The sequence below is a fragment of the Diospyros lotus genome, chromosome 6, assembly GCF_014633365.1.
Source record: "Diospyros lotus cultivar Yz01 chromosome 6, ASM1463336v1, whole genome shotgun sequence".
Classification (NCBI taxonomy): Eukaryota; Viridiplantae; Streptophyta; class Magnoliopsida; order Ericales; family Ebenaceae; genus Diospyros; species Diospyros lotus.
Window position 1 is genome coordinate 30,202,769 of NC_068343.1, and position 27,221 is coordinate 30,229,989.

The 27,221-nt window shown below is 39.8% G+C and overlaps 1 protein-coding gene and 1 long non-coding RNA gene across 4 annotated transcripts in view; one reads left to right on the forward strand and one right to left on the reverse strand.

Moving 5' to 3' along the window:
• Positions 1–27,221, reverse strand: part of LOC127803136 (magnesium transporter MRS2-F-like) — a 50,509-nt gene that overhangs the window by 20,307 nt on the left and 2,981 nt on the right. Inside the window, exons 2-4 of one of the 3 annotated variants that reach the window (XM_052339174.1) lie at positions 25,132–25,260; positions 24,287–24,415; positions 15,548–15,690 (exon numbers count right to left, since the gene is read on the reverse strand). In XM_052339174.1, the coding sequence (XP_052195134.1) occupies positions 15,548–15,690; positions 24,287–24,415; positions 25,132–25,260 (401 nt within the window). Of the gene's footprint in view, positions 1–15,547; positions 15,691–24,286; positions 24,416–25,131; positions 25,309–27,221 lie in introns of all 3 variants that reach the window. The other 2 variants (XM_052339173.1, XM_052339175.1) reach the window with 2 other exon arrangements.
• On the forward strand, positions 22,485–23,419 carry LOC127803137 (uncharacterized). The gene is made up of 3 exons (XR_008023457.1): positions 22,485–22,601; positions 22,883–22,943; positions 23,215–23,419. It is a non-coding gene; the product is annotated as an uncharacterized LOC127803137 (long non-coding RNA).

Here is a 27,221-nt window from a genome sequence, read left to right on the forward strand (position 1 = left end):
GTAAGGACAGCTTGTAGGCCACATTCCCGATCCTCTTCTCCACCGGAAAAGGTCCATAGAACCTTGGTGATAACTTCTCATTCAATCTCTTTGCCAATCTCTTTTGTTGATAGGGCCGAATTTTTACATAAACCATATCTCCCACATCAAACTGCACCTCTCGCCGCTTCCTATCTGCTAACTCTTTCATCCGAATTTGAGCCTTCAACAGTTGGGACTTTAATTCATCAAGAATGGAGTCCTGCTCCAACAGCTGCTGTTCGATTGCTGAAATTGCTGTCGTACCTCTCTCAAATCTCAATAATGGGGGCGGTTCACGCCCATAGACAATCTGGAATGGAGTTAATTTTGAGGATGTATGAAAGGAAGTATTGTACCAATATTCAGTCCAGGCAACCAGCTGCACCACGCCTTAGGTTTGGACGAGCAGAAACAACGAAAATAGGTCTCCAAGGTGCGGTTTAGGACCTCCGTTTGACCATCAGACTGTGGGTGGTAGGAGCTGCTCCTGTTCAATTTAGTGCCCTGCAATCGAAACAACTCTTCCCAAAAATGACTAACAAAAATTTTATCCCTATCGGAGACAATAGAGTTTGGAACCCCATGTAACAGGACAACCTCCTTCACAAAAATCCCTGCTATGCTTGCTGCTGTGAAGGGATGTTTTACAGCAAGGAAATGTCCATATTTGCTTAGCCGATCAACCACCACCAATATTGTATCTTTTCCCCCTGACCTTGGCAGCCCTTCAATAAAATCCATAGACACATCCTCCCAGATTTGGCTTGGAAATGGAAGCGGCTGCAGCAACCCACCAGGTGATAATGCTTCATATTTATTTTGTTGGCACACGGAGCAATCACGCACATACTGTTGAATATCCCTCTTCATCCCCACCCAAAACACGTTCGAAGAGATCCTTTTATAGGTCTTGAGGACCCTGGAATGTCCTCCAATCCGACCATCATGCCCCTCCTTCAGTATTAACGGAATCAAGGTGGAGCCTTTAGGTAGATACAACTTCCCTTTGAACAGCAAATGCCCATCCACCAAAGTAAAACCAGGCTTTCGCGTGGGATCAGCCTTCACCTCCTTAACTATTAGTTGGAGTGTCACATCCTCCTCCACCTCCTTCTTAAGCTGGTCAAGTTGCACCACTTGAGGAACGGTAAGAATCAATAATGAAACGGAAGATTGGAGATGTGAAAGGGCATCCGCTGCCCGGTTCTCCAACCTGGGTCGATATTGAATCTCACAATCATATCCCATCAACTTCATGACCCATTTTTGGCACTCCGGACTGATCTCCCTTTGTTCCATTAAAAACTTTAAGCTTCGTTGGTCTGTCCGAATAACAAATTTCCTCCCAATCAAGTAGTGTCTCCACTTCCTTACTGCAAATACCATGGCCATCAGCTCTCTCTCATACACGGACTTTTGTCGACTTTTGGGATTTAGGGAATGGCTGAAAAAAGCTATAGGTCGTTGCTCCTGCATCAAAACAGCCCCCAACCCATGCTCGGACGCATCAGTCTCTACCACAAACTCTTTGGAAAAATCTGGTAAGGCCAACACCGGCAATTTGGTCATCACTCTTTTAAGAGATTGAAAGGCCTGTTCTGCTAATTCGTCCCAAAAAAAATTCCCCTTCCGAAGGCGGTCTGTCAATGGCCACGCTAGCTTCCCATAATTCTTCACAAACCTCCTATAATACCCCGTAAGGCCCAAGAATCCCCGAAGCTCTCGTAAGGACTTAGGATTAGGCCAGTCCATGATTGCCCTAATTTTTGAATCATCTGCAGCCACCCCTTCGTGAGAAATGACGTGTCCCAAGTACTCAATCTTCCGCTGCCCAAACTGACACTTCTTCGCATTAGCATACAGCTGGTGCACTGCTAACAGCCCCAAAACGCACTTCAAATGTTCCTTGTGCTCAGCCATATCCTTGCTATAAACCAAAATGTCATCAAAAAATACCAAAACAAATTGCCTCAGCTGCTCCTTAAAGATCTCATTCATCAAGGATTGAAATGTGGCGGGGGCATTGGTTAACCCAAATGGCATAACCAAAAATTCATAATGTCCTTCATGTGTGCGAAAAGCGGTCTTAGGAATGTCCTTAGGACTGATTCGTATTTGATGATACCTCGATTTTAAGTCCAACTTGGAAAAAACTGCAGCCCCATTCAATTCATCCAACAATTCTTCAATAATTGGAATGGGAAATCTATCAGGAATGGTTACCTTGTTTAAGGCTTTGTAGTCAACACAAAATCTCCAGCCACCATCCTTCTTCTTAACCAACAACACCGGGCTGGAAAATGGGCTTACACTCGGTCTGATCAGCCCTGCTGCCAACATCTCCTTAACCAACCTCTCGATCTCATTTTTTTGAAAGTGGGGATACCGATAATGCCGAACATTCACGGGTGGTACGCCTGATTGCAGTGTAATCACATGATCTCGCTTTCGATGCGGGGGTAGACCCTCCGGCTCCCCAAACACAAGTTTGAACTCCATGAGCAGCTTCTGCAAGCTGTCTGGAACTGCCCCTCCAGCCTTGCTTTCAGCAGCAATCAAGCTGCCCAATTCAAGTAGCACCCCTTCCCCATTTTCCCTGAATGCCCTCATCATTGATTTCAATGTTACCAAGGTCTTACTAAGGTTGGGATCCCCATGCAGTGTCACTGTAGCCCCCCCTGCCTTAAATCTCATCACCAACGAGCCCCAATCAACTTGTGTCTCCCCTAGGGAAGCCAACCACTTCATTCCAAGGATCACATCTGAACTCCCTAGCTCCAATGGCAGAAAATCCTCCACTATTTCCATATTCTGCAGCCTTAAGACCACCCCCTTACACACCCCCGCCCCTTGAACAGCCATACTCGACCCCATAATCACCCCATAACCTCTTGTCTGTGTCCTGGTCAGTCCCAAATTCTGCACTAATTCAGCTGCTATAAAATTATGGGAAGCTCCAATATCAATTAAGACCACCACCTCTTGTCCCCCCACTTCCCCTTTTACTTTCATGGTTTGTGGAGGAGTTAATCCCACTACCGAGTTAAGGGATAGCTCCACCACCTCCCTTAATTTGACCTGGTCTTCCCCTTCCCCTAATTCATCCCTTTTTTCAGCCTCCTGTACATCCTCTTCTTCTTCATCCCTTTCCTCCTCATAAATCACCATTACTTGCAGCTCCCTATTCTTGCATTTATGACCCACCGAATACTTCTCGTCGCAACGGAAACATAACCCATTCGCCCGTTTGGCTTGCAACTCACTCTCACTCAACTTCCTGAAAGGGGGAGTGCTCCACTTACCTACGACTGATGGTCGATGTGAGGCGACAGCGCTGGTTGTCGCCCATTTCGGCTGAAGGTTTGTTGTCGGAGTGGAAGGGGCTGATACCCGAATTGGGTTTGATCCCGAATAACCCCCACGGACCACCCAATTCCTCTCCTCGATCTGTTGGGCCAGCTCCATCATCTGCTCCAGTCCTTTTGGCCGCAATACCCTCATCTCCGCCTGGATATCCGACCTCAGGCCATTTATAAAATGACCCTCAAGGAACGCGTCTGGTAGCTCTTCAAGGGAAGAAGACAACGTTTCAAAACAGAGACGGTAGTCCTTGACGGAATCGGTCTGCCTAAGCACGAGGAACCTCTCCTCTGCTGTGCCTTCTTGAGTCAATCGGAAACGACTTACCAGCAGCGCCTTGAGCTCGTCCCAACTCCTCAATCGCCGTCGCCTTTGCTCCCATTGAAACCAGGCGAGAGAGGCCCCTTCAAAACAGAGCGCGACCGAGTCCAGTTTTTCTGCGTCGGCCAACCGGTTCACAGCGAAGTATCGCTCCGCCCTAAAGACCCACCCATCAAGGTTGTCTCCCTCAAACAGGGGCATCTCCAAGCGTCGACCCCTAGTCTCCAGCCTTCCGAAGCCTTCGGTCACATTGCCTTCGTCCCTTGCCCGTTCTCTCACCCCCGGCGTCTCATCCATGGTAAAGGAAGAACCCATGGGTACATTGTCCTCTCCTTGTTTCCCCTTCCTATCCTTCTCCTGCGACTCCCACTTCTCTATCAGTAAGTTGAATTGGTCCAGCATCATCGTCATGTTCTTCTCTATGTTATGCACCTTCTGGAATTCATTCCTCATAGAATCCAACCCGACTTGTAATCCCTCCATTCGTCCTTCTATCTGCTGTTGATAAGTCTCCAACCTCCCCTCTAACTCGCCCACTCTCTCAAAAATGGATATCCCCATGGACCAGCGCTCTGATACCAAATGGTAGAACTCTTCTCAATTGATTGAACTTTTACTCAAAAACAGTAGGAATTCCTCAATTACAGTAGCTTCAACAATGAAAGTAGCAGAAAAACAATGAAAGAAAACAAAATAGGCCTATTCGAGAGGGCCTCTCTCTCCCACGACTTCTCCAATAGAATTTTCCCCCCCCTCTCTCTCTTTCTCTCCTTCCTTATATACCTACTCCCCCCCACTTGTTCCAGCCACATGCTAGATTATTCTCTTCTAACTAACTTGTGACTTTTTTAGCCTTGGGTCATTTTACTTGGTTGCCCCCTGTGGTCCCCCACCCCTTTCCTTCTTTCTCCTTTGATACGTTTGTTTAATGGGAGCCCTAATAGATCCCCCCTACTCTGCCGATATCCCATATGTCTCATGGCTCTAGAGAACCTGTCAAACCAGGCTCTTGGTGATTGCTTGAGACCATAAAGTGCCTTTTTAAATCGATACACCTCTCCTCCTTTTCCTTCCTAAAATTCGGGTGGTTGCTCCATAAATACTCCCTCCTCTAACTCACCATGGAAAAATACATTCTTCATATCTAGCTGATGTAATCTCCACCCATAGCACACTACCAAAGACAAGAGAATTCTAATCGTGGTCATCTTTGCTACTGGTGCAAACGTCTCCAAGTAGTCTATCCCATAAGTTTGAGTGTAGCCCTTGCTACTAACTGAGCCTTGTATCTTTCTAAGGAACCATCTACATTGTACTTTAGGTTGAAAACCCATCTACAACCCACTGGAACTATTTCTCTTGGCTTAGGCACCAAATCCCATGTCTTGTTTTTCTTTAATGCTCTTATCTCCTCTTGCATGGCCATCCTCCAGTTTTGATCCTTTAAGGCCTCTTCCACCGACTTAGAAATAGCAGTGGAGTCAAGAGAAGTCAGGAAGCTCTTATGTCTTGGGGACAATCTACGGTAAGAAAGATAATTGGCTAGAGGATGCTGAGTGCATCTCCTAACTTCTTTTCTAATAGCAATAGGGATATCCAAATCAGTAGAAAAGGAATAAATAGGCTCAAGAGAGTCAACCTGGGTGGGAGTAGGATGTTGCTTCATGCTGAGGTGAAGACATGAACTGTTGTCTCCTGTGATGGACAAAAGGAGTACCCTTGAATTTGATGGGGGATGGGAAATCTAATGGCCTGGCTTGGTTTGGGCTAAGTTTGGGAAGAGGAAGAGCATGGTCACTATCTTGATCAATGGTTGTAACTGGCTGATCAGTGGCTATAGTGGGATGAGTAGCAGGGATAACTCTGGAAGTATCGATCAAATTTGTGGGAAGAATAAGATCTGGGTTAGGAAGGGTTGTGGCTGCTTAGACTTCATTCCAAGGAGTCTCCCCCTGAAGACTAAGATTAGGAGGACCAAAGAAGGTTTGAGATTCAACAAAAATCACATCCTTCGAAACAAAGAACTTCCTAGTAGGAGGGTGATAACATTTGTAACTTTTTTGGGTAGGAGAGTAACCAAGGAAGAGACACTTAAGAGCCCTTGGATCTAGCTTGTCACAGGCCTGTTGAGGGATATGAACAAAGGCTACACAACCAAAAACCCTAAGAGGAAGAGGGGTATGTAAACTGATGGAAGGGAAAAATGAGGAAAGACATTGAAATGGGCTGCAATGATCAAGAAGCTTAGATAGCACTCAATTGATTAGGTAGGCTGCAGTTAAGAATAGCCTCTCCCCATAAATTTTTAGGGACATTACGAGAATGAAGAAGAGATCTGGTAATATTTAGGAGGTGTCTCATCTTCCACTCGACAACTCCATTTTGTTATGGAGTGTTGATGCAAGAAGATTCATGTATAACTCCTTTGTCTTGAAAAAACTTTTGCAAATGCTGATTACAATAATCCCTAGCATTATCAGTCCAAAATTTTTGAATATGAGAGCCAAATTGAGTCATAATCATGGAATAAAAGTGAGGTAACACAGTGCTAACAACTGCATTATCCTTTAAGAGAAATACCCAAATCATTCTAGTGCAATCATCAATAAAAGAGATGAACCATCTAGCCCCAGAACAATTGGGAGTCCTAGATGGTCCCCAAACATCTAAATGTACAAGAGCAAAAGGATGAGTAGATCTTTTATTACTAATAGGATAAGAGACTCGGTGATGTTTTGAAAGTTCGCATACATCACAATGAAAAACACTAGGATCTGATTGTTTGAATAAAAAAGGAAACATAGCTTTTAGTAAGTAGAAAGGAGAATGCCCAAGACGGTAATGGTGAAGCCAAATATTCGAATGAGAGGACTGGGAGATGCACGTTGCTTTATTTGGAAATTTGACAGGTTGCAGCAGCTCCTGTTTAAGGACATCCAGTCTATGTTTTTCCTCAGCAGCTCCAATCATCCTTTCCATAGACATGTCCTGAAATTCACACAAATGATGAGGGAAAATTACTTGGCAATTGAGATCTCTAGTGAGTTGGTGAACAAAAATCAGGTTTGTGGACAAATTAGGGATATGTAAAACTGTTTTAACAGAGAGATTAGGGTTAAAAGTCACCTGTCCTTGACCTTTGATAGGAATAGAAGTTCCATTAGCAATCACAATCTGTTTGGGTATTTCAAGAGGCTTATAGGTGGTAAAAACATTGAAATCATAAAACATATGATCTGTAGCTCCCGAGTCTAAAATCCACATGTTATTCCTTTTAGTTTTAGAGGCTATTAAAGAACTCAAAACACTTTTACCTGATTGTTCACCTTGCTGGGCAATGGAGCATGATCCTCCTTGAATTGATTTCAGAAACTCCTTGAGTTTGCTGATTTCATCAGCATTAAGTTGTTGCAGCTCTAGTTTTGCCCCCATATCAGTCTTTTCCACATCTCTTGGCTTATTTGAGAGATAAGCCTGATTTTTAGGCATAGCTTGATTTCTGAAGGACATATGTTTGAATCCTCCTAGCTTCTGCAACACAATATCCTTCCCATGCAACTTGAAGCATGTCTCATGAGTATGCCTTGGCTTCTGACAATAGGTGCACCACAAGCCCTCCTTACCGTGCACTCGGGGTTGTCCTTCTACTCTTCCCTGCCGCATTTTGAACTTTGATCCTTCACCTTTATTAGTGAACATTGTTGATCCTTCAGCATTGATATTTCCCAGCATCACTATTCTCCTGTTTTCCTCACTTCTTACCACTAAAAAAACTTCACTAAGGGATGGAAAATTTTCCCTTCCAAGGATTTGAACACGTACCTGATCATATTCAATATTGAGGCTGGCTAAAAATTCCACGATTCTATCTCTTTCAAGAATAGAATTTCTAAGGCAATAGGAGGCTAGCAAAAACAAGTATGTTAAAGCATTTGTTCTATATTAGGGCTTGTAATGTGAGGGATATTTCATGTAATATTTCTGCTGTTATGTTTCTAGAAAGAGTTTTATTATTTTTTTCTGGGGCTGACCGAGGTTGTTGTAACTGCTCTTTGGGCAGTCGGTCAGGTAGAGTCTCCTACCTTTATTTGCTTATATATAGAGGCCGAGGGGAAGTCTTTATGGTATGCTTTCTTTTGTGGGTTAGCAAGCTGTCTTGGGGTGAGATTGTGTAGTGAGAAAGAGTGAATATCTTTCTTGTAACAACTCTATATAGCTTTCAGGTTTATAGGCTAGGTGAGAGTTGAGTTTGGGTGCACTTGTAATCTTGCATTTATATTCAAGATAGAGGAGAAAGTAGGGGCGAAAGCCAAGCTGGATGTAGGTCTTTCATTGAGACCGAACCAGGGTAAATTCTTGTGTGTGTTGTGCAGTTCTTGATTGTTTTCTGATTGCTGTTCATTTGCGAATTAGAGAGAGATTTCGTTTGAGTGATCATATAAAGGGTGAGATCTAGGTTAACAACTTGGTATCAGAGCTGGTCACCTCTGGATTGGATCAACGCCTCAAGAATCTCAAATCGTAGAAGGCGATCTCAGGAAAATCAAGAAATGGCGTCGATTGCTTCTTGGTCAAATATCGACAAGTTCGATGGGAGCAATGATTTCAGCCTATGGAGGATCAAGATGGAGGCACTGCTCTGCAGTCTCGGTCTGGAAGAGGCGCTGGAACAAGAAGAAACAGAAAAGGGAGAATCAACCGGGAAAGAACTTCAAGCCTTAACCGCAGAACAGAGTGAGGCGTGGGTGCAGATCAAGAAGAAGGCCTATTCCGAGCCTTGGAGATAAAGTGCTTAGGGAAGTATCTAGGCTGAAGTCTACGGCAGAAGTTTGAAAGAAATTGGAGGATCTATACCTCAAGAAGACCCTCTCCAGCCGGTTATTTCTCAAAGCCAGGTTTTTTAATTTCAAGATGCATGAAAACCAGAAACTTCAGGATCATTTAGATGACTTTAACAAGCTATGTTTAGACCTAGAGAACATAGATGTTAAGTATGAAGAAGAAGACAAAGCCTTAGTTCTCCTATATTCTTTACCCAAGTCCTACGAGAATTTTGTAGATATTCTTCAGCATGGTAGGGATAAACTATCTTTAGAAGATGTTATAGGGGCTTTAAATTCTAAAGATTTGAGGATAAAGATGGATAGTAAATCATCTCCAGCAGATGCATTAACTGCAAGGTCTAGAAATCCTAAGAAAGACTCTAAGAACAAAGGTAAATCAAGATCTAAATCTAAGAATGGAAAAGGGCCAATTAAGTGTTATTATTGTCAACAAGAGGGTCACATCAAGAGGCATTGTCCTAAGAGGAAGAAGGACTACGCCGAAAAGGAAAAATTTGATGGTGGGGTAAATGTTTGTGATACCGGTTATGATAGTGCTAATGCACTAACTGTTAGTGACACTTATGACAACCAAGATTGGGTCTTGAAATTAGGCTGCTCTTTCCACATGACTCCTAGGAAGCAATGGATCCAAAATTTCAAGGAAATTAATGGGGGAAAGGTTCTGTTAGGAAATGATTTTGAATGTAAGGTCCAAGGGGTAGGAGATGTGAAATTAAAGATGCATGATGGGACACATAGAACCCTCACTGTAGTAAGGTATGTCCTAGAACTTAAGAGAAACTTGGTTTCTCTTGGGGAATTGGACAGATGCGGATATAAATACAAGGGTGAGGGTGGAGTAATTAAAATACATAAAGGCTCCCTAGTATGTATGAAGGCTGCTTTAAGAAATGGAATTTATTTCCTATAAGCAACCACTCTAAGTGGTGAAGCTGCCAGTGTAAGTTTTAATTCCCATGATAAGGCAAAGTTGTGGCATCTAAGGATGTCACACATTAGTGAGCAAGGGCTCAAGGAACTTGCCAAACAAGGGATATTGGAGATAGGTCAGTCCCTAGACCTAGGTAAATGTGAATCCTGCATTTATGGGAAGGCAGCCAAGATTAAATTTAACAAAACAACCATCCACTCATCAAAGGCTCCCCTAGATTACATTCATTTAGATCTATGGGGCCCAGCTCAAACCATGACTCATGGGGGCTCCCGATACTTCCTATCCATAATAGACGATTTCTCAAGAATGCTTTGGGTATATGTTCTAAAGTCTAACGATAATACCTTTGAATCCTTTAAGACTTGGAGGAAAATGGTAGAAAATCAAGTTGGCAGAAAAGTAAAGGTTATTAGGACTAATAATGGGCTAGAGTTTTGCAATAGGGATTTTGATCAAATGTGCAAGGAGGGAGGCATAGTTAGACATTTAACAGCCCCCGGAAACCCTAAGCAAAACGGGTTGGCTGAGAGAATGAACCGCACCTTGCTAGAGAGAGTAAGATGCATGCTCTTTCATGCAAGTTTGCCAAAAGCATTTTGGGGTGAGGCTGTGTCTACAACAGCCCATATCATTAATAGATCACCCTCTGCAGCCATTAACTTCCAAACTCCATATGAAAGGTGGACAAGACACAAACCGAGCCTATCACACCTTAAAATCTTTGGATGTTTAGCATACGCCCATGTGAAACAAGGGAAACTAGAGCCTAGAGCCAAGAAATGCCTATTTATAGGCTATCCCTCAGGTGTTAAGGGTTATAAGCTTTGGAATCTAGAATCAGATGGTCCTAGGACTATAGTCACAAGAGATGTGACATTTGATGAGTCATCTACCATTAAGGTTAGCAACCTTCAATCCCAACATAGTCTAGGAGAGGATAAAGGAGTTGTCCAAGTTGAAATATCAGGATTTGACCCAGCAGACACCCCAGAACAACCTGAAACTGCATATGATTTTCAGGAAAGTAACCTTGAAAATGATTAGGCTATTGATCAAGCCCAAGAACCTTCCCATCGTGATGAAGATAAGGAAGACAGTGATGTAGATTCTAGCTTAGGTGATAAACCAAATTTAGATAGATATAGTGTTGCTAGGGATAGGCAACCTAGGGTCCAAAAACCTCCCAAGAGATTCGGTTATTCTGATCTGGTAGCATATGCATTTACCAGTGCAACCGAAATAGGAGGGGAAGAACCTCTCACTTATGAAGAGGCAATGTCTTCAAAGGATGTTGGAAAATGGAAAGAAGCCATGAAGTTGAAAATAGATTCTTTAAATAAGAATCAGACTTGGGAATTGGTTGAAAAACCAAAGGGGCAGTGCATAGTAGGCTGCAAGTGGCTATTTAAAATCAAGGAAGGGGTAGGAATTAACCCTAAGCCTAGGTATAAGGCTAGGCTAGTTGCTAGGGGGTTTACCCAAGTTCAAGGCATTGATTTCAATGAAGTTTTCTCCCCTGTTGTGAGACATACATCTATAAGGGTTCTTTTAGCCATAACAGCCCACTTAAATCTAAAATTAGAGCAGATGGATGTTACCACTGCCTTCCTCCATGGGGACTTAGAAGAGAAGATCCTAATGGATTAACCTAAGGGTTTTGAAGCTAAAGGAGAGGTGGAGAAGGTATGTTTGCTTAAGAAGTCCTTATATGGACCTAAGCAGTCCCCAAGGCAATGGTACCGCAAATTTGACATGATTATGATTAGCCAAGGGTATTTGAGAAGTTCCTATGATAGTTGTGTGTACTATAAGCATGTTACCCCTAACATTTCAGTGTATTTACTCCTATATGTGGATGACATGCTCATTGCAAGTCAATCCCATCAAGAAATCCAGCTTCTAAAACAAATATTAAAAGCTGAATTTGAAATGAAAGAGTTAGGTGAAGCTAGGAAAATTCTAGGAATAGAAATTTCTAGAGACACTCAACATAGGAAGATAAACCTATCTCAAAAGTCCTATTTAGCCAAGGTTTTATCCAAGTTTAAAATGTTAAATGCAAAGGCAGTTGGTGTGCCTTTTGCACCTCATTTTAAGTTGTCGTTAGACCAGTCCCCTAAAAGTGAGGAAGATAGAAAGGAAATGAGTCATATCCCATACTCTAGTGCGGTAGGAAGCCTAATGTATAGTATGGTATGCACTCGGCCAGATTTAGCTCATCCTATGAGTGTTGTGAGCCGTTTTATGGCCAATCCAGGGAAAGTTCACTGGAATGCAGTGAAATAGATGGTTAAATATCTAGCTGGAACCCTAAATCATGTCCTAACATATGGTGGTGCTAAGATAGGAGTTCAACCTAGTATTCTAGGTTATTCGGATGCAGATTATGCTGCTGATATAAACAAGAGGAGGTCCACATCTGTTTGGGTATTTCAATTATGGAACTCTTCAATTAGTTGGAAATCAAGTCTCCAACATGTAGTAGCATTGTCTACAACCGAGGCAGAATATATAGCCCTTTCGGAAGCTTTTAAAGAGGCTATATGGCTTAAGGGTTTAGTTAGTGAACTCCTAGGTTTAGATGTTAAAGCAACCTTGTTATGTGATAGTCAAAGTGCCATACATTTATCTAAAAATCAGGCACAACATGAAAGGACAAAACACATAGATGTTAGATTTCATTTTATAAGAGAAATGATTGAAAATAAATCTGTTTTCTTATCCAAAGTGGCAGGTGAAAATAATGCAGCAGATATGTTTACAAAATCAGTTCCAGCAGCCAAGCTTCATCATTGTTTGAATTATTCAGCTAGGGCTAGCAGGAAACTGAAGATTTCTGGAATTGGGAGAAGCCTAATCAAGTCAAATGGGTGGAGAATTTGTTAAAGCATTTGTTCTAGATTAGGGCTTGTAATGTGAGGGATATTTCATGTAATATTTCTGCTATTATGTTTATAGAAAGAGTTTTATTATTTTTTCTAGGGCTGACCGAGGTTGTTGTAACTGCTCTTTGGGCAGTCGGTCAGGTAGAGTCTCCTACCTTTATTTGCTTATATATAGAGGCCGAGGGGAAGTCTTTATGGTATGCTTTCTTTTGTGGGTTAGCAAGCTGTCTTGGGGTGAGATTGTGTAGTGAGAAAGAGTGAATATCTTTCTTGTAACAACTCTATATAGCTTTCAGGTTTATAGGCTAGGTGAGAGTTGAGTTTGGGTGCACTTGTAATCTTGCATTTATATTCAAGATAGAGGAGAAAGTAGGGGCGAAAGCCAAGCTGGATGTAGGTCTTTCATTGAGACCGAACCAGGGTAAATTCTTGTGTGTGTTGTGCAGTTCTTGATTGTTTTCTGATTGCTGTTCATTTGCGAATTAGAGAGAGATTTCGTTTGAGTGATCATATAAAGGGTGAGATCTAGGTTAACAAAGTAGAAGAATCAAAAAGGGCTATTGGCAATGAAGGCCGGAAACAAGAAAGCAACAATACTCGAAAACAATCTTAGGTGCTGGGCTCTGATACCATGAAAACTTGCATGGAAAAGCATAGAATATTTCATTGATATGTAACCCTAATTATAGGGTTGAATTTTGTACATCTTTCGAAAGTATACAATAGGAATGATTTACAACAATTAAGGAAAGATTATACATTGAAAGATTAGGAAAGTATTCTAATCTGATTTAGGAAACTAAACAAGAATAGCAATAAGGATTTGCCGCCTCTTCTCCTTTCCTTCTAGAAGACTGATTTCCATCCCCTTTTACGCCAACAGATAGCATGTCAAATCCTATCAGACATTGAAACTCTTTCCAATCTCATGCTCACTCTGGCCAGGGGATTTTCAACCATTACAACCAATACGGATTACATACGATGTACGCCTCCAATCTATGGAGATTAATGGATCCCATCAATGAACATTTGGCTCCATACACCACTGTACAAAGACCACACAATAAGGATTCCCACCTCTTACACCAGATGGTTCCGCTTAGCGGTAAATCCCTGACACCAGTGCACAAGACACCATGTCACCTCTTGTCCAAGGACTAGATAGACAATCGAGAGCCAGCGACTGATCATTAATCCTCAAGCCTTATGATATGTCGTAGGCCTCACATTCAGTAGATGTTCTTCAACACCCACCTACATGCCTACTATATGCATCCCATGCAATGTGGTGTGTGGCTCACCACCCCATTCCCATTAGTATCACATGCTAACAATGGTAGTAGCCTATGTACCGATCCACTAATCGATATATCATAATCCCTTTCTGATAAATCTAAGGACCGAGAATACCTTTAAGAAATCATGAACTAGAGATCCATGTCACATAGTCTCAACCCTTTAAGAGTTGGAACTCTATCAGGAAATCTAGGGACTTATTCATAAAAGCTAGAGGGAGAGGTATGAATAAAGATATGACCCTTTTAATTAATATCAAGAATACATCAAGAGTGCCATTCACATACATCCCATGTAATGTAAATCTAGCATCTAGGGCACTATCACTAACATATAGATCATTTTTGCCCTTCTTCATGAGAATTGTCTTTTTGTAAGAAATCAAAATACAGCTTTGCTAACCTGAGGTAGAGTATCTTAGCCATCTTGTTTCTCAAGGAGTTGCACTTGATCTTTCAAAAATTCAAGCGATGAAAGATTGGCCAATTCCATAATCAATCTAGGCTTTGTAGGGATTCCTAGGACTTACTAGGTATTTCAAAAAGGTTTGTCAAGAACTATGGAAAAATTAGTGCTCCTTTAACATCACTTCTGAAGAAAGATGCATTTAAGTAAATGAAAAAGCTAGTAGCTACTTAGGCTTTATCTCTCCTAAGGATGCTTTGACTACTGCACCAATTCTTACTTTGCCAGATTTTAACAAGTTGATTGTGATTGAATCTAATGCTTTGGGACTGGGAATTTGGAGCGGTGTTAATGTCATCCAATAGTTTATATTAGTAACCTCTGTCTTTGTCCCATTATGGTTTATCTGTTTATGGCAGAGATGTTAGCTATTGTGGAGTTACTAAGTGGAGACCTTAATTGGATGACATTTTCAAATACATACCCATCACAAAAGCTATAAATATTTCAAGAGAAAAGGACTTCTTCTTTAGAGTAGCAAAAGTGGATCACTAACTAATGGGATTTGACTATGAGATTATTTGCAAGGGAGTGAGAATTTGGTTGCAGATGCATTCTCTAGACTTCTAGAACAAGTTGAACTAGTGGCATCCATCCTACTTGCCAAACACTGGAGCTGATTAGGAGTGAATGGTTGGATGATACTAACATCCAGGAAATTATTACAAGATTAGAAGCGGATCCAATTTATGTTCACAATTACAGCTGGGATTCTACAGACCTATGCTGGCAGCAAAAATCTTCTTCAATCACATTCTTTTGCAGGAATTTCATGCATCACCAGCTGCACATCATTCTGGGCTTCTTCGTCATTTGTCAATGCTTCTATTAGAAGGCTAAAAAAATACCATTAAGAAGTTTGCAGCACAATGTGAAGTTTGCCAACATTATAAAAGTGAAACAATTAATGCCCCTAATTTTCTTCAACCTCTGCCCATTCCAGCTGATGTTGGAATTGAGATATCCATGGACTTTATCGATGGCCTTCCACTATCTCAAGGTAAAACCATTGTCTTTGTGGTTGTGGATCATCTTACAGATATGCTCATTTATGTGCCCTACAACATTCCTATATTTCTACAAAGTGTTGCTCGAGTTTTTGTTGAAAATGTAATAAAGTTACATGGGATCCCGCAATCTATTGTTAGTAATGAAGATAAAGCTTTCACTGCTACTTCTTGTAAGCAACTTTTTCACTTGTAGTTTACTCAATTGAACATGAGTACTACTTGTTATCACCTGCAAGTAGATGGTAGACTGAAGTGGAAAATAGAGATGCCTAGAAAACTATCTTTGATGTTTTACTACCATACAGATATACCATATAGGTTCATAGACATAGCCAGAATAATCTTTTGCAGAAACATGAAAATTGATATATCTGTCTGTTATATAATTATTCAAATAAGAATCACCTTTCTTTACCATCCTCGGGTGCCTCATCATATACTTCCTCCCTTGATGTGTGTTCCATTGAGTGACCTACGAGCTTCTCTGTCAAGTACATTTCAGCCATATCATTGTCATCATCTAACAGATGTTCAAGTTCATCTCTAACCTGAAAATTTTGGAAAAAAGAAAAAAAATATAATTAAAATAAACAGAGGTAAATGGCCAATGAATTAATGAGCAGAGACAACATATGAAAAATAAGAGCATTTCTTTTTCAATATATCATAAAAAAATTTCATGCTTCTGATAAGTATCTACTATAAGAACATCCAAAAGCACCACATCTATCACTTTAACTTGCAAAAAGAATGCCAACTAGTTACAATCACAGATTTTAGAACATAGTCAAACTATTGGTGGTACACAAAAAGACTTGATAGGTAAAATTTCTAATTTTTTATCATTTCATCTCAAATTGAATGTACAAAAGTTTAGATTATATCATCTCTGTAGTTTTCCATAGCACACATGATTTCTCCACAAATAATCCCGACCTTAAATGGGAAGCATGGAAATTCAGTAACTGTCATTATGACTACACCAGAACAGGATAACTTCCTAAGCCACACAAACAAAAGATAAGATTGTTGTGTAAGCATAAATAAAGTGTTGAATTTTTAGCCACCATTTGATCTAAAAGCTTAAACTGTTAGATAGAGAGTTAACATTATCTTTTTTACTATTATTTTCACTCTCAACACACCCCCTCACATGTGGCTAGGCTTCACTAATAAATGGTCCAACAACATGCAACAATTTAAATATTAGGTTGGCAATGAAGTTTAAACTCAATACTTTTGCCTACTCTAATATACAGTTCTTTCAGTTTGTTTCATCTTCTTCTACATGGTATCAAGGCTTCTTTCTTGGAACCCTAATTTTTCTGCCGCCATCCTTAAGGTTTTTTTGGTGTTGTTACAGCCTTCATTGCTGTTCAACCACTACCTTCAACCCTCTCCCCCCTTTTTTCAGTCTTCATCACTGCATCTATTTAGCAAATATTGTCACTACCATGCCTACAATTTCTGAAGCAATCACTCCAAATCCTTCTGATCTTCCAATAGGGGATCAACCCACTGATTTCTCGAGTAATTCTCAGCCTGCTAAAAATACACCTGGCTATCATAGTGATCTCCATCCTATCAATTCAGCTTATCGACTCCAAGGAAAGAATTATCTACAATGGTCTCAAGTAGTCTCTACCTATCTAAAGGGGTGTGGAAAACTGTCTCACCTAACTGGCAAGGCCCCTAGCTCTACCCATCCAAGGTTTGGGGCATGGGATGAAGAAAATGCTATGATTATGTCATGGCTTTGGAACTCCATGCTAACAGAAATAAGTAGAAACTGTATGTTTCTTTGTTCTGCTCATGACATTTGGGAGACTCCGTAAAAGTTATTCAATGAAGCAAGATGCAATAGTTATCTATGAGCTACGGACCAAGGATGCTGCTATGAAGCAAGGAGGGATGATAGTGACTGATTATTACAACACTCTTACTAGTATTTGGTCTGAGATCGATCATTACCAAAATAAGAAAATGGTTTGCTCTGAAGATACTCAAACACACTCTGCATTTGTGGAGAGAGATCGAATCTTTGATTTTCTTGCTAGTCTTAACCTAGAGTATAACCAAGTAAGGGTGCAGATTTTAGGAAAGGATCGTATGCCTCCTATTTCAGAAGTATTCTCTATTGTTCGAGGAGAATAGACACGGTGCTCTGCCATGCTTGATCCACCAACATCTGTTGGATCTGCTATGGTGGTAAACAAAACCACTCCAGCTGCAACTAAAACAAGATCTAAGTCCAACAAAGATGATTTATGGTGTAGCTACTGCAAGAAACCAAGACACACAAAGAAAATTGTTTCAAACATCATGGAAAAGAACAAATACTTAGCAGATTAGGAGGTTTTAAAGGAATTCCCAATGGCCAAACCAATCTTACTAATCAAGACAACTCTCAGCCAAGGCAAACTTCCTCATCAAGTATTGATATCAAAGAATGTTAAAATGTTGTCTAGAGTATAGGTTAAATAAGATCAGTTATAGCAGTGTTTTTTGAGGGCCAATGAGGTATTAAATAGAAGTTGTAACCCAAACTGTAATTAGTGATAAGTTGGGGGTGTAATCTGTAAATATTTGAAAGTCTTCATTGGGGTTCCGCCTCCTATTATAAATAGAGGGCAAGGGGATAGATTTTACTATTCTATTCTATTGTACTGAGTGAACATTCATTTAGAGAGAAAGGCTAGTGTTCAAGACTACCTTGTAATCTTGGAGAGTGAGTGTTGATTGTACTCGAAGAATAGGAGGTTTTTTCTCAAGCTGTTGTTCTGATCATCCTTGGTAATAAGAAGACTGCTTTTGGGGTGTTTGAAGGCTGGATGTAGGGTTGCTTTAAAGCAATCCGAACCAGGATATATCTTGCACCTATTGTTTGGTTTGTGTCTTGATTGTTTCTGTTTTTTCTTTCATTTAAATTCTGTTCTTGCTTTCTGTCTTTTGTTTTCTGTTGGTTGGATTGATTTCGGGTGATGAGTTGAGAGAATTGTTGGCATTAGGAATCATTGATTGAGTTGTCAAGAGTGCTCCTAAACATAACAAAGAAGAGATTGAACGACTGAAAAGTCTCCTTAATACACTCTCCAAGTCCTCTAGTTCTTGTTCATTCTCCCATAATGGTAAGTGTCTTATTTCTTCTTCTTTTAATGCTTTTGGAACATCTCCACCTAACTATTGGGTACTTGATTCTGGTGCTACTGACCATATGACCCATGATTCTACTTCATTTGTTTCCTATACACCAAGTTCAGGGCATCACAAAATCACTATTGCCAATGGATCCTCTCTTACTGTTGTTGGTGAAGGCCACATTACCCTAACACCTTCTCTTCATTTAACTAATGTCCTTCATGTGCCAAAACTCACTACTAATCTCATCTCTATTTCTAAACTAACCAAAGACCTAGACTGCATTATTAACTTTTCTAACAACCATTGTGTATTTCAAAATTGGACATCGAGGAGGAAGATTAGAGCTGTTGAAGTCCAAAATGGGCTATATCTTCTTGATAATGTGCAGGCTCTTGTTGCTTTTTGAGAAACAACCTGCTGAAACACAACCCAAATCACCTAAACAGTCTGATATTTGGCTTCACCATAGACATTTAGGTCATCTCATTTTTGGTTCTTTGAAAGCTATGTTTCCTTCTTTATTCCTAAATGTCTCTAGTACTAATTTTCATTGTGAAGTGTGTGAACTTACTAAACACCATCGTGTATCTTTTCCACCTTCATCAATAAAAACTTAAGCTCTTTGTGATTTAATTCATTCCGATATAAGGGGTCCTTCCAAAGTCTCTAATCTAAATGGGACTAAGTGGTTCATTACTTTTATTGATGACTATACTCGGGTCACTTGGATATTTTTGCTGAAAGAAAAATTTGAAGTTCCAAAGATCCTTCAACATTTCTTTCAACTCATCCATACTCAATTTGGGGTTTACATAAAGCGTATTCGGACAGACAATGGGAAGGAATATTTTAATCATACCCTACATCATTTTTTTCAATCCCATGGGGTCATTCATGAGTCTTCTTGTGTTGACACTCCTTAGCAAAATGGGGTTGCTGAGAGGAAGAATCGTCACCTTCTAAATGTGACTTGAGCCCTTCTCTTTGACACCCATGTTCTATCTTATTTTGGGGGCGAAGCAGTCTTAACTGCTACACAACTTATCAAACCGAACCCCATCTCGAATCCTTGACTAACAAAGTTCCCTTCAAAAACTCTCTATTTCCTACCCTTACCTACTATATTTGACTAATTTACCTCTCAAGGTCTTTGGCTGCATCGCTTTTGTCCATATCCACAAAATCAACCACACTAAACTTGACCCTAAAGCACTTAAATGCATATTTCTTGGTTATTCTAACACTCAAAAGTGATACAAGTGTTACAACCCTTGGGCAGAACTCACCCTCAAAAGCTAGCTATTAAGGGGAGGGTGCCCAAGAGGTTATAAACCCCACACCAGGAGCCTGAACTTCTAATGTGGGACAAGTCTCATACCCTGCAGTGGACCATAGCATACCACCACGCTCCGCAGCCCGGTGCCCACGACAACAGGTTGTGCACTAGCTACTGCTAGTCCCGGGTAAACACTGCAATGCCGGCGTTACCTCCGTCGCCGCTTGCTTGCACTGAGAGCCATGGGGTCGGCTTTGATACCACTGCTTGGTTACTTTAACAAGGTTCACCACACTTCCACTGCTCTGTCAAGCTTCCGCAACTCAATGGTTGAGGATCACCAGCTTAAGACTGCCTTTAAAACTCCACTCCTAGTTGTTACGAGCTTTGCTGGAATTAGATACCGAAATTGCTGCACTTCTTAGCCGAGACCCAAACCTATTCCGCCACCTTCAGAGCCACCAAAAACTGGTCAGAGGAGGGAGGACTCGCCTGACCTACTTCACCTCTCAACGACAAACAAGAATTGCAAAACTTTCGTCGAACCAACTTTGATCACCCTCGAGACCGATCGGCCAGTGTAATAGCTGGGTTCCTGCTCACCCAGACCTTTTCCCACTTCACGCCGTCCTTCCTCATCGGAATTGACACCTTCGTCTTAATCAATCCAAATCGATCACCTAAACCCCTGCACTGTTCGCTATCTACTTGCGAGGAATCACCTGACTTATCAAGTGGCACCACCAGCAACGCACCAATCGAAAGGTTCCCTGTCTGTTCGTGTCGCCAACTTCAGCGGATCTCCCGCACCAGTCGTTCACTCTAGTTGCGACCCTCCTAGTTGTCTGCGTCACCACCTTCGACAGACTCCCACACTAATCACGAATGCTCCTCTGTTCAAGTCACCTCTGGTGCTACTTGAATTCACCAAAACGATGCATAACTTCTTAAATCGCTGCACTTCGCTTCTCAATTTCGTACCGAAAGTTGTTTTGTTGTCTCGGTTATGACTCGTCCTTTGATTCCTCGAAATTTGATCAAAATCGTTGCTTGCACTCACCTACCAAGAGCTGAGAACCGTTGGGATGCAGTCATTCAACCAAATTGCTATTGGAATCACCTAGGTTGCTCAATCAATTCCAACAAGAGTTTTTGGAATCAATTTATCGAAATTGCATGAACCACAGTCTAAGAACAACAACTCTGATACCATTTGTCACAACTCTAAGGTTTAGCTAGGATTAGATTGGAATTTGGAAGGATCCGAGAGGCTTAGGATTAAGAATAGAATGTTTAGGGGGGAATTTGGACAGAAATGGGGGAAGATAACATATAGAATTGAGGGAGAGATATTGAGAGAAAGGAGGGGGAGAAAAAAGAGAGAAATGTGAGGGAGATTGGGAGAGAATTCTAGAGAGAAATGAGAATATTCATTCAGTCATTTCAAGCATAAAATCTTCCATCCTCAGCTGTGGCTTATATATAGTCTAACAGCCTCCCACTTGCACCCATGTACTCTTAACAACTTGTAAAATATCTCCTAACAACTATCATAAGTCTATTATCATATTACCCTTTTATTGCTCATTGAGTCATGACAAGAGATAATTCAAGATAATTCATTTAGATTTAATTGTACTCTTAAATTTTAGAGATAGCTATTTTGTATTTATTAAACAGCATAGATACCTTGTAAACTATAATAGACTTCTACACTGTATAGACGTCTTATACTCGTGTATATATATGTGCCATACTCGAATGAACAAGATAGATGATTCTTCTCCCTAAGTATTTTTTTGCAGTTCCTAACAACCTTCCTTTAACTTCATCTAAGTCAGACTTTAGGCCATGTAGAAAGTCAAATACCCTTTCTTTCTCTATCCTTTTAGAGTACTTTACCCCATCCTTTGTACACTCCCAACTGATGTCATAAAACAGATCCATCTCCTTCCATAATTCGAATAACACATTAAAGTAATCGGTTACTAAAAGATTACCTTGGCAAGTGTTCCATATGGCTGATCGAACTTTAAAGCATTGTGCTGTATTTTCCATATCTGAGTACAAGCTTTGGCTGTCTTGTAAAACAGATAGGTCCTCCCTATCTTTGACTCCATTGAATTGATAAGCTAAGCCATAACTAGGGAATTTTTAGCATCCCATGCTTTATAATTTACAGCTGCAGAATCTGGCTTTGGGATTCTCCCGGTTAGATACCCCACCTTACCTTTTCCTTTCATCACCAACAAGACTAATTGGGACTACTCCTAAAAGTTAGTCCCATTGAGCCTATGTTGAGTGATTTGAAGGTTGTTGTAACACCCGAGATTTTGTTTATTTCCTTTCTCGGTTCAAATATGTAATATCCAAGAACTTTCAATTGTGATATATACCAAGGATATTTAAGTTCAGATATATGATGAAATGAGACACTTTCAAGTGGTTACAAAAATCCTAAGACAAAAACTTAGTTTTCAAAGTAGTGGCAAAACTGTAAATACTAAGTCCGGGTAAAAGCGAAATTCTTGGAGAAACTCGGGCACAAGTGTAATGTTGGTAAACTAGCCAAAATATCAACCAAAAATATCAAGGATTAGCCAATGAACACTCTCCAAGTGTCCTTGTGAGGTGGAAGCATCCTATTGGGTGTTTAAGGATAAGATCAACGATGACGTGGCACAAATCCATTGGCCAGATTTCAATTAAAGTCTTAAGGTGGCTTATCTTGAAGGTGTATTTGGTGACCTAGGATTGGAAGAAGAAGAAGCTTGCATTGGAAGATTGGAAGAAAATTCAAAGTTGTAATAATTACTAGGGTAGAAAATGAGCAACTTGGAGGCCAAGTAAAATCTTGAGGATTTGGGCATTTAAAGGCTATATAAAGGGAAGGAATTAAGGCCACGAGAAGCTAAGAAAAGAGGAAAGAAAGCAAGTGCAACAAGAAAATGAAAGAAATCCAAGAAAATGAAGGAAAGGCAAAGGCTTGACGGAAAGTGGACAGTCGCAAGGATCTGCCATAAGAGTCTTCCAATTGGAGAGGTAAGTATGATTTCTTCCCATAATCATGTAGAGGACTGAAATAGGAGTCTGTAGGTTCAAACGGAAGTCGATTCGGAGTTAAAATGAGAAAGATATGGCAAAAATACTAAAGGGTGTCAAATCTGCCCCCAAGACGTGAAAATAGGCGCCACCTCTTCTTGGGGCGCGTGGAATCCTCTTTTCTCATTAAATTTCACATATGAACCCATTATTTGATTACCTACAATCCAATATAAGATTACATGAGTTTTAGTTCATGAAAATACGCGTTTTGTCTATAGAAATACAAACCCAGTAAGGTGTGAAACCTTAAACATTCAAATCTTGTCCAACCAAGTTGAGGTAAGTACATTATGAACTATTTATGATGTTTAAGCATGCCCATGAATTATGTTATGTGGTCCCTCATGTTATGTTATGTTCACGCAAGTTTCGGGACTGGAGCTCGGTAGCGCTACGCACGAGGGTTCATGCCCCCGTAGTTGGTGGAACCTCTCGTGTCTCCATATGATATGTTATGTTACGTTATGTCATGACTTGTTTAAATACATATGATAGTTCTCTTGTACTTACTGAGACTCGCAAGAATCTCATCCCATATTTTCCCCCCCAGGTGATTATGAATGAGGAGACTGGAGAAAGGACGTGGAACATGGTGGCTCCTTTAAAAAGGATTTATGTAAATCTAGTGGCTATTTGAAGATAAATTTTAATAGTCAAAATGACGTTTCTCTCTTCTTGTATTAGAAAGATTTTCAATATTACACTCTTATGATAGATGTACACTATTGCTACACCATATGTTCTTAAACCTTATATAAGTTTATGAATAGAGCCAAGTCTCATTTTAAGTCCGGTTTTCTCAGTATGGATGCTATGATATTTGCTAAGTCCTTCTCTCTTCTATTGAAGCCATGTTTTCAGTATCAAACTTTATATTTACACGAAAAATACTCTGAATCTTATTATGTTCGAAACTTTACTTAAGTTTATTAAAGTTTTGTTTCTCAAGTTTTCGTCTGCGCTAAACTTTGAATTTCATATGGATATTATTATTGTTAATCATGCTCTTAAGATTACGGGTGTCACAGTTGTGGTTATCTAAGGGGTTAGGTCGTTGATGTTCCACTGGTTGGGGAAGAACTCTCCATCTCGAAGCCGTCTATATGGAGATATAAAAAAGATATGGAGTTTACAGGTGAATGGAAATCTCAGTTTCACACTCCTAACTATGTTACATGCAGCCTTTAAATACAAAAAAACTACCTAAAATCTAGGAATTTAAATTACAAATACAACAACAGATAAGGAGAGAAATTCTCCTACTTATTAGGGATAGCTAAAGCTTCATCTTTTCCTATTTCTTAGAAACGGCTGTAGATTTATCCTCCTTTATTCAATCTGATCTTCTTCCTCTTATTTCGAATTTTATCTTCTTCCCATCGTGAATTCCTCCTCAACATAGAGATATTAATTTACATAAATGATTGAACTGAGGTTGCCTTCTAAATGATCATGACATCTTTGTAGTATCATGAGGGGAAGCTTTTTATCCTATTTAACCAATTGTTAAGACAAAAACAATAAGAATTCATTTTTTTTTTTTTTTTTCAATGGAAAGCACTTGATCAAACTATGGACAAATCTGCAGAACATGAGTTCACAATTAGCTCATTCACATTTACCTTCTGTACACGACCAGATATTGCAACAAGACGGCTCTTTATCTGTCTAACACGTTCAAGGTTAAGTGTGCTGATTTTGGAAGTCAGTTCATCCAATGCTGGATATGCTTCTTGCTCAAGTGTTTGAGTCTAATGCAGAAATTTCAGTAAGATATCAAGAATAACAGAGAAATTGAGCTAACAAAATGCAAAGATAAGAAGAAAAATAATTAGTTGCATCCTTGACACAACAACAACACACATCATTGCAGCCTAACTAATGAAATTAAACAAATTGAGAAAATCAGTTGCACCTCAACAACCAATTCTTTACTCTCAATATGAAGAAAGAAGATATTAAGTGCCAGTTTTTAAATACCACTCCAATCTTCCTGAAATATATACTGTACACGTATCAACTTTATATCTTATGATTGATAACAAGAAAGATCACAGAATCCCTATTATGCTCTGTGGTTAAGAATTGTAGTCCATTCTACTCTATTGCTTTCGTCAACAGCAGGCTATAGATGCATAACTACTAATAATTTAAGAACTCTGTTCCAGTTTATTGCAATCTTATTGGATTAAGAATTGTAGTCCATTCTACTCTATTGCAATCTTATTGGGTTAGTTTTTGCTCCACTTAATCATATAAGGACATGTAAACTAGAAATTAAAGATAGAGGAAATAGTATTCACTAGTCAACCTACAAGAAAATAACTAGCATATCTACAAATGAAAAGGGAGACTGATAAAAGTATGAAGTGCTCTTGACTATATCAGGAGAATTGTAGAAAAAAGTATGAAAATTAAGAAAAGTAATTGTAACAAAAGAAGGATGTTTATTCAGCAAGATACATACTTCAGATTCAAGGCACCTGCAAGCAGACTCAAGACAGGCTTCAAGTGCTCTAAACTCAAAAGGTAACGACTTTGAGCCAGCAGGTACCAGTGTCTGTGCCATGTTACTTGGGCTGTCATTTTCAGCATTCTGCTTGGTCATAACATGAGGATTCAGAGAGGGTGAACCCCAAGTACCCTTAAATCAATATTCAAAGTCTGTGTGAGTGTTTTTCATGGCCTTTGCAATAAGAATAAGTAGGACAATACTTTTAATACATGAGCACCATGAAATTAATTACTTGTTCCTATTACAATGCATCCTCTAAATTACAGAAAGGAAGTCTCATTCCTTGGAGGTTACAAGCAGAAACATTAATAAGATTACAAGCTGATGACATAGTTACACAATCTAGACATTATATTAAAATTCAAGTAGGCTTTTCAGTTCTTCAATGCAATCAAACCCGAAAGGGTAACCATCTTGAATAGAACCATCACAGAAGTTGGAATGCCATTCTGAATGTTATAGTATATAGAAGAAATTCATTACAAACTTAGGATGTGCAAAACATATCTGAAACGACAATATAAAAACTATGTTGAAGACAAAGTAATTAAGAACTGCTAGTAAAAGAAGCAACATCAATCCACATCTCTCTTAGTCAAGACATGGCTTGAATATGCACAAGTATCCATCTGCTATCAGTGAAAGACTTCACTAGGACTCTAGGGAAAACATGTTGCAAAATTGTCACCAACATCAATATCATGACCACAAATATAGTATTAGTATAACATAAGATGAATATCAGACCGTTGCTTATGCTTGGTATTCTTAAAATCTAGAGTTCACATGGCAGCTTCGATACATTTGTTGACAGAACCCATCATTAGCTGAAAGCTGATGCTGCTGGTGGAGATTCTTTCCACTTTTCTTGTCAAACAAGAATTATTTAATCAATATCTCTTGCCTTAAACCTTACCTTGAAACCGAAGTTGAAATTGGTTGTGATCTGAACAAGAAAACAACTTAAATGCATCATCTCAGCAATAAGCACCGTCCTTTTCATGACAGAACAGATTTTCTTCATGAACGTGGTTAGTTTTGGTTATAGTGGAACACGTACCTGGATAACCCAAGTTGTTCATCATGTGGGTTGGGTAGTACTTCGAGCCTTGGGTTGTTAGTGTTAGTGCCCTTAATGCTGGATTTAGATAACATCTAGCAAATGTATTATGGGACTAATGATGTAAATCTTGCAAATGTAATAAAATATGCTTTCATATTTTAAGGTCATATCTCTCAATTTATTTATATGAATGAGTCACTAGATTTCCTAATAAGAAGATCTTATTATTAAGTGTTAAGAATATGTAACAAAGACCTTTGGATTAAGGATTTCTTAAAGTGATTCCTAGTCCTTAGATTTTTTAGAAGGAGATTATCATTAATCAATTATGGACTGGCACATGAACTACTACCTTTCATTAGTATAAGATACCAATGATTAAAGGATGGTGAGTCACATGCCATAATCCATGAGATGGACATAGTAGACATGTGGGTGGATGTCAGTTGAATATCTGTTGAATGTGACACAAGTGATAGATCACATGGCTAAGAGGATCTATGATCTGTCACTAGTTTCGATTGTGTTACTAGTCTTTAGATCGGAGGCAACACAGTTGTCTTGTATGTTGGTGCTAGAGATTTGCCATTGCTAAGAACCACCCGGTTACTGTGTTGGGAAATGCATTGTGTGGTCTCTGTGCAGTAATATATGGAGGCATGTGATTGTTGATGGGATCCATTAACCTCCGATGAGAGCTGAATATCCTATGCTATCAGTGGTGGATGTGATTGTATAAAATCCTGGCCAGGGTGCACTTGATTGGAAACGTGTTTCCAATGTCGGAAGGACTTCGGATGTGTCATCTCAATCACACCACGCTAGATATTGGCATAGCTATCGAGTTAGTGAATTTGATCAGTCCATGGCTCTCACTTGATTAGGATGTTAGTCAATGGAGGGATTATAGTACATGGGAATCGGAAGCCCTAAAAGGTTATCTTGAAGTATGACTTCATTACTGGTAGGATTATCCTGA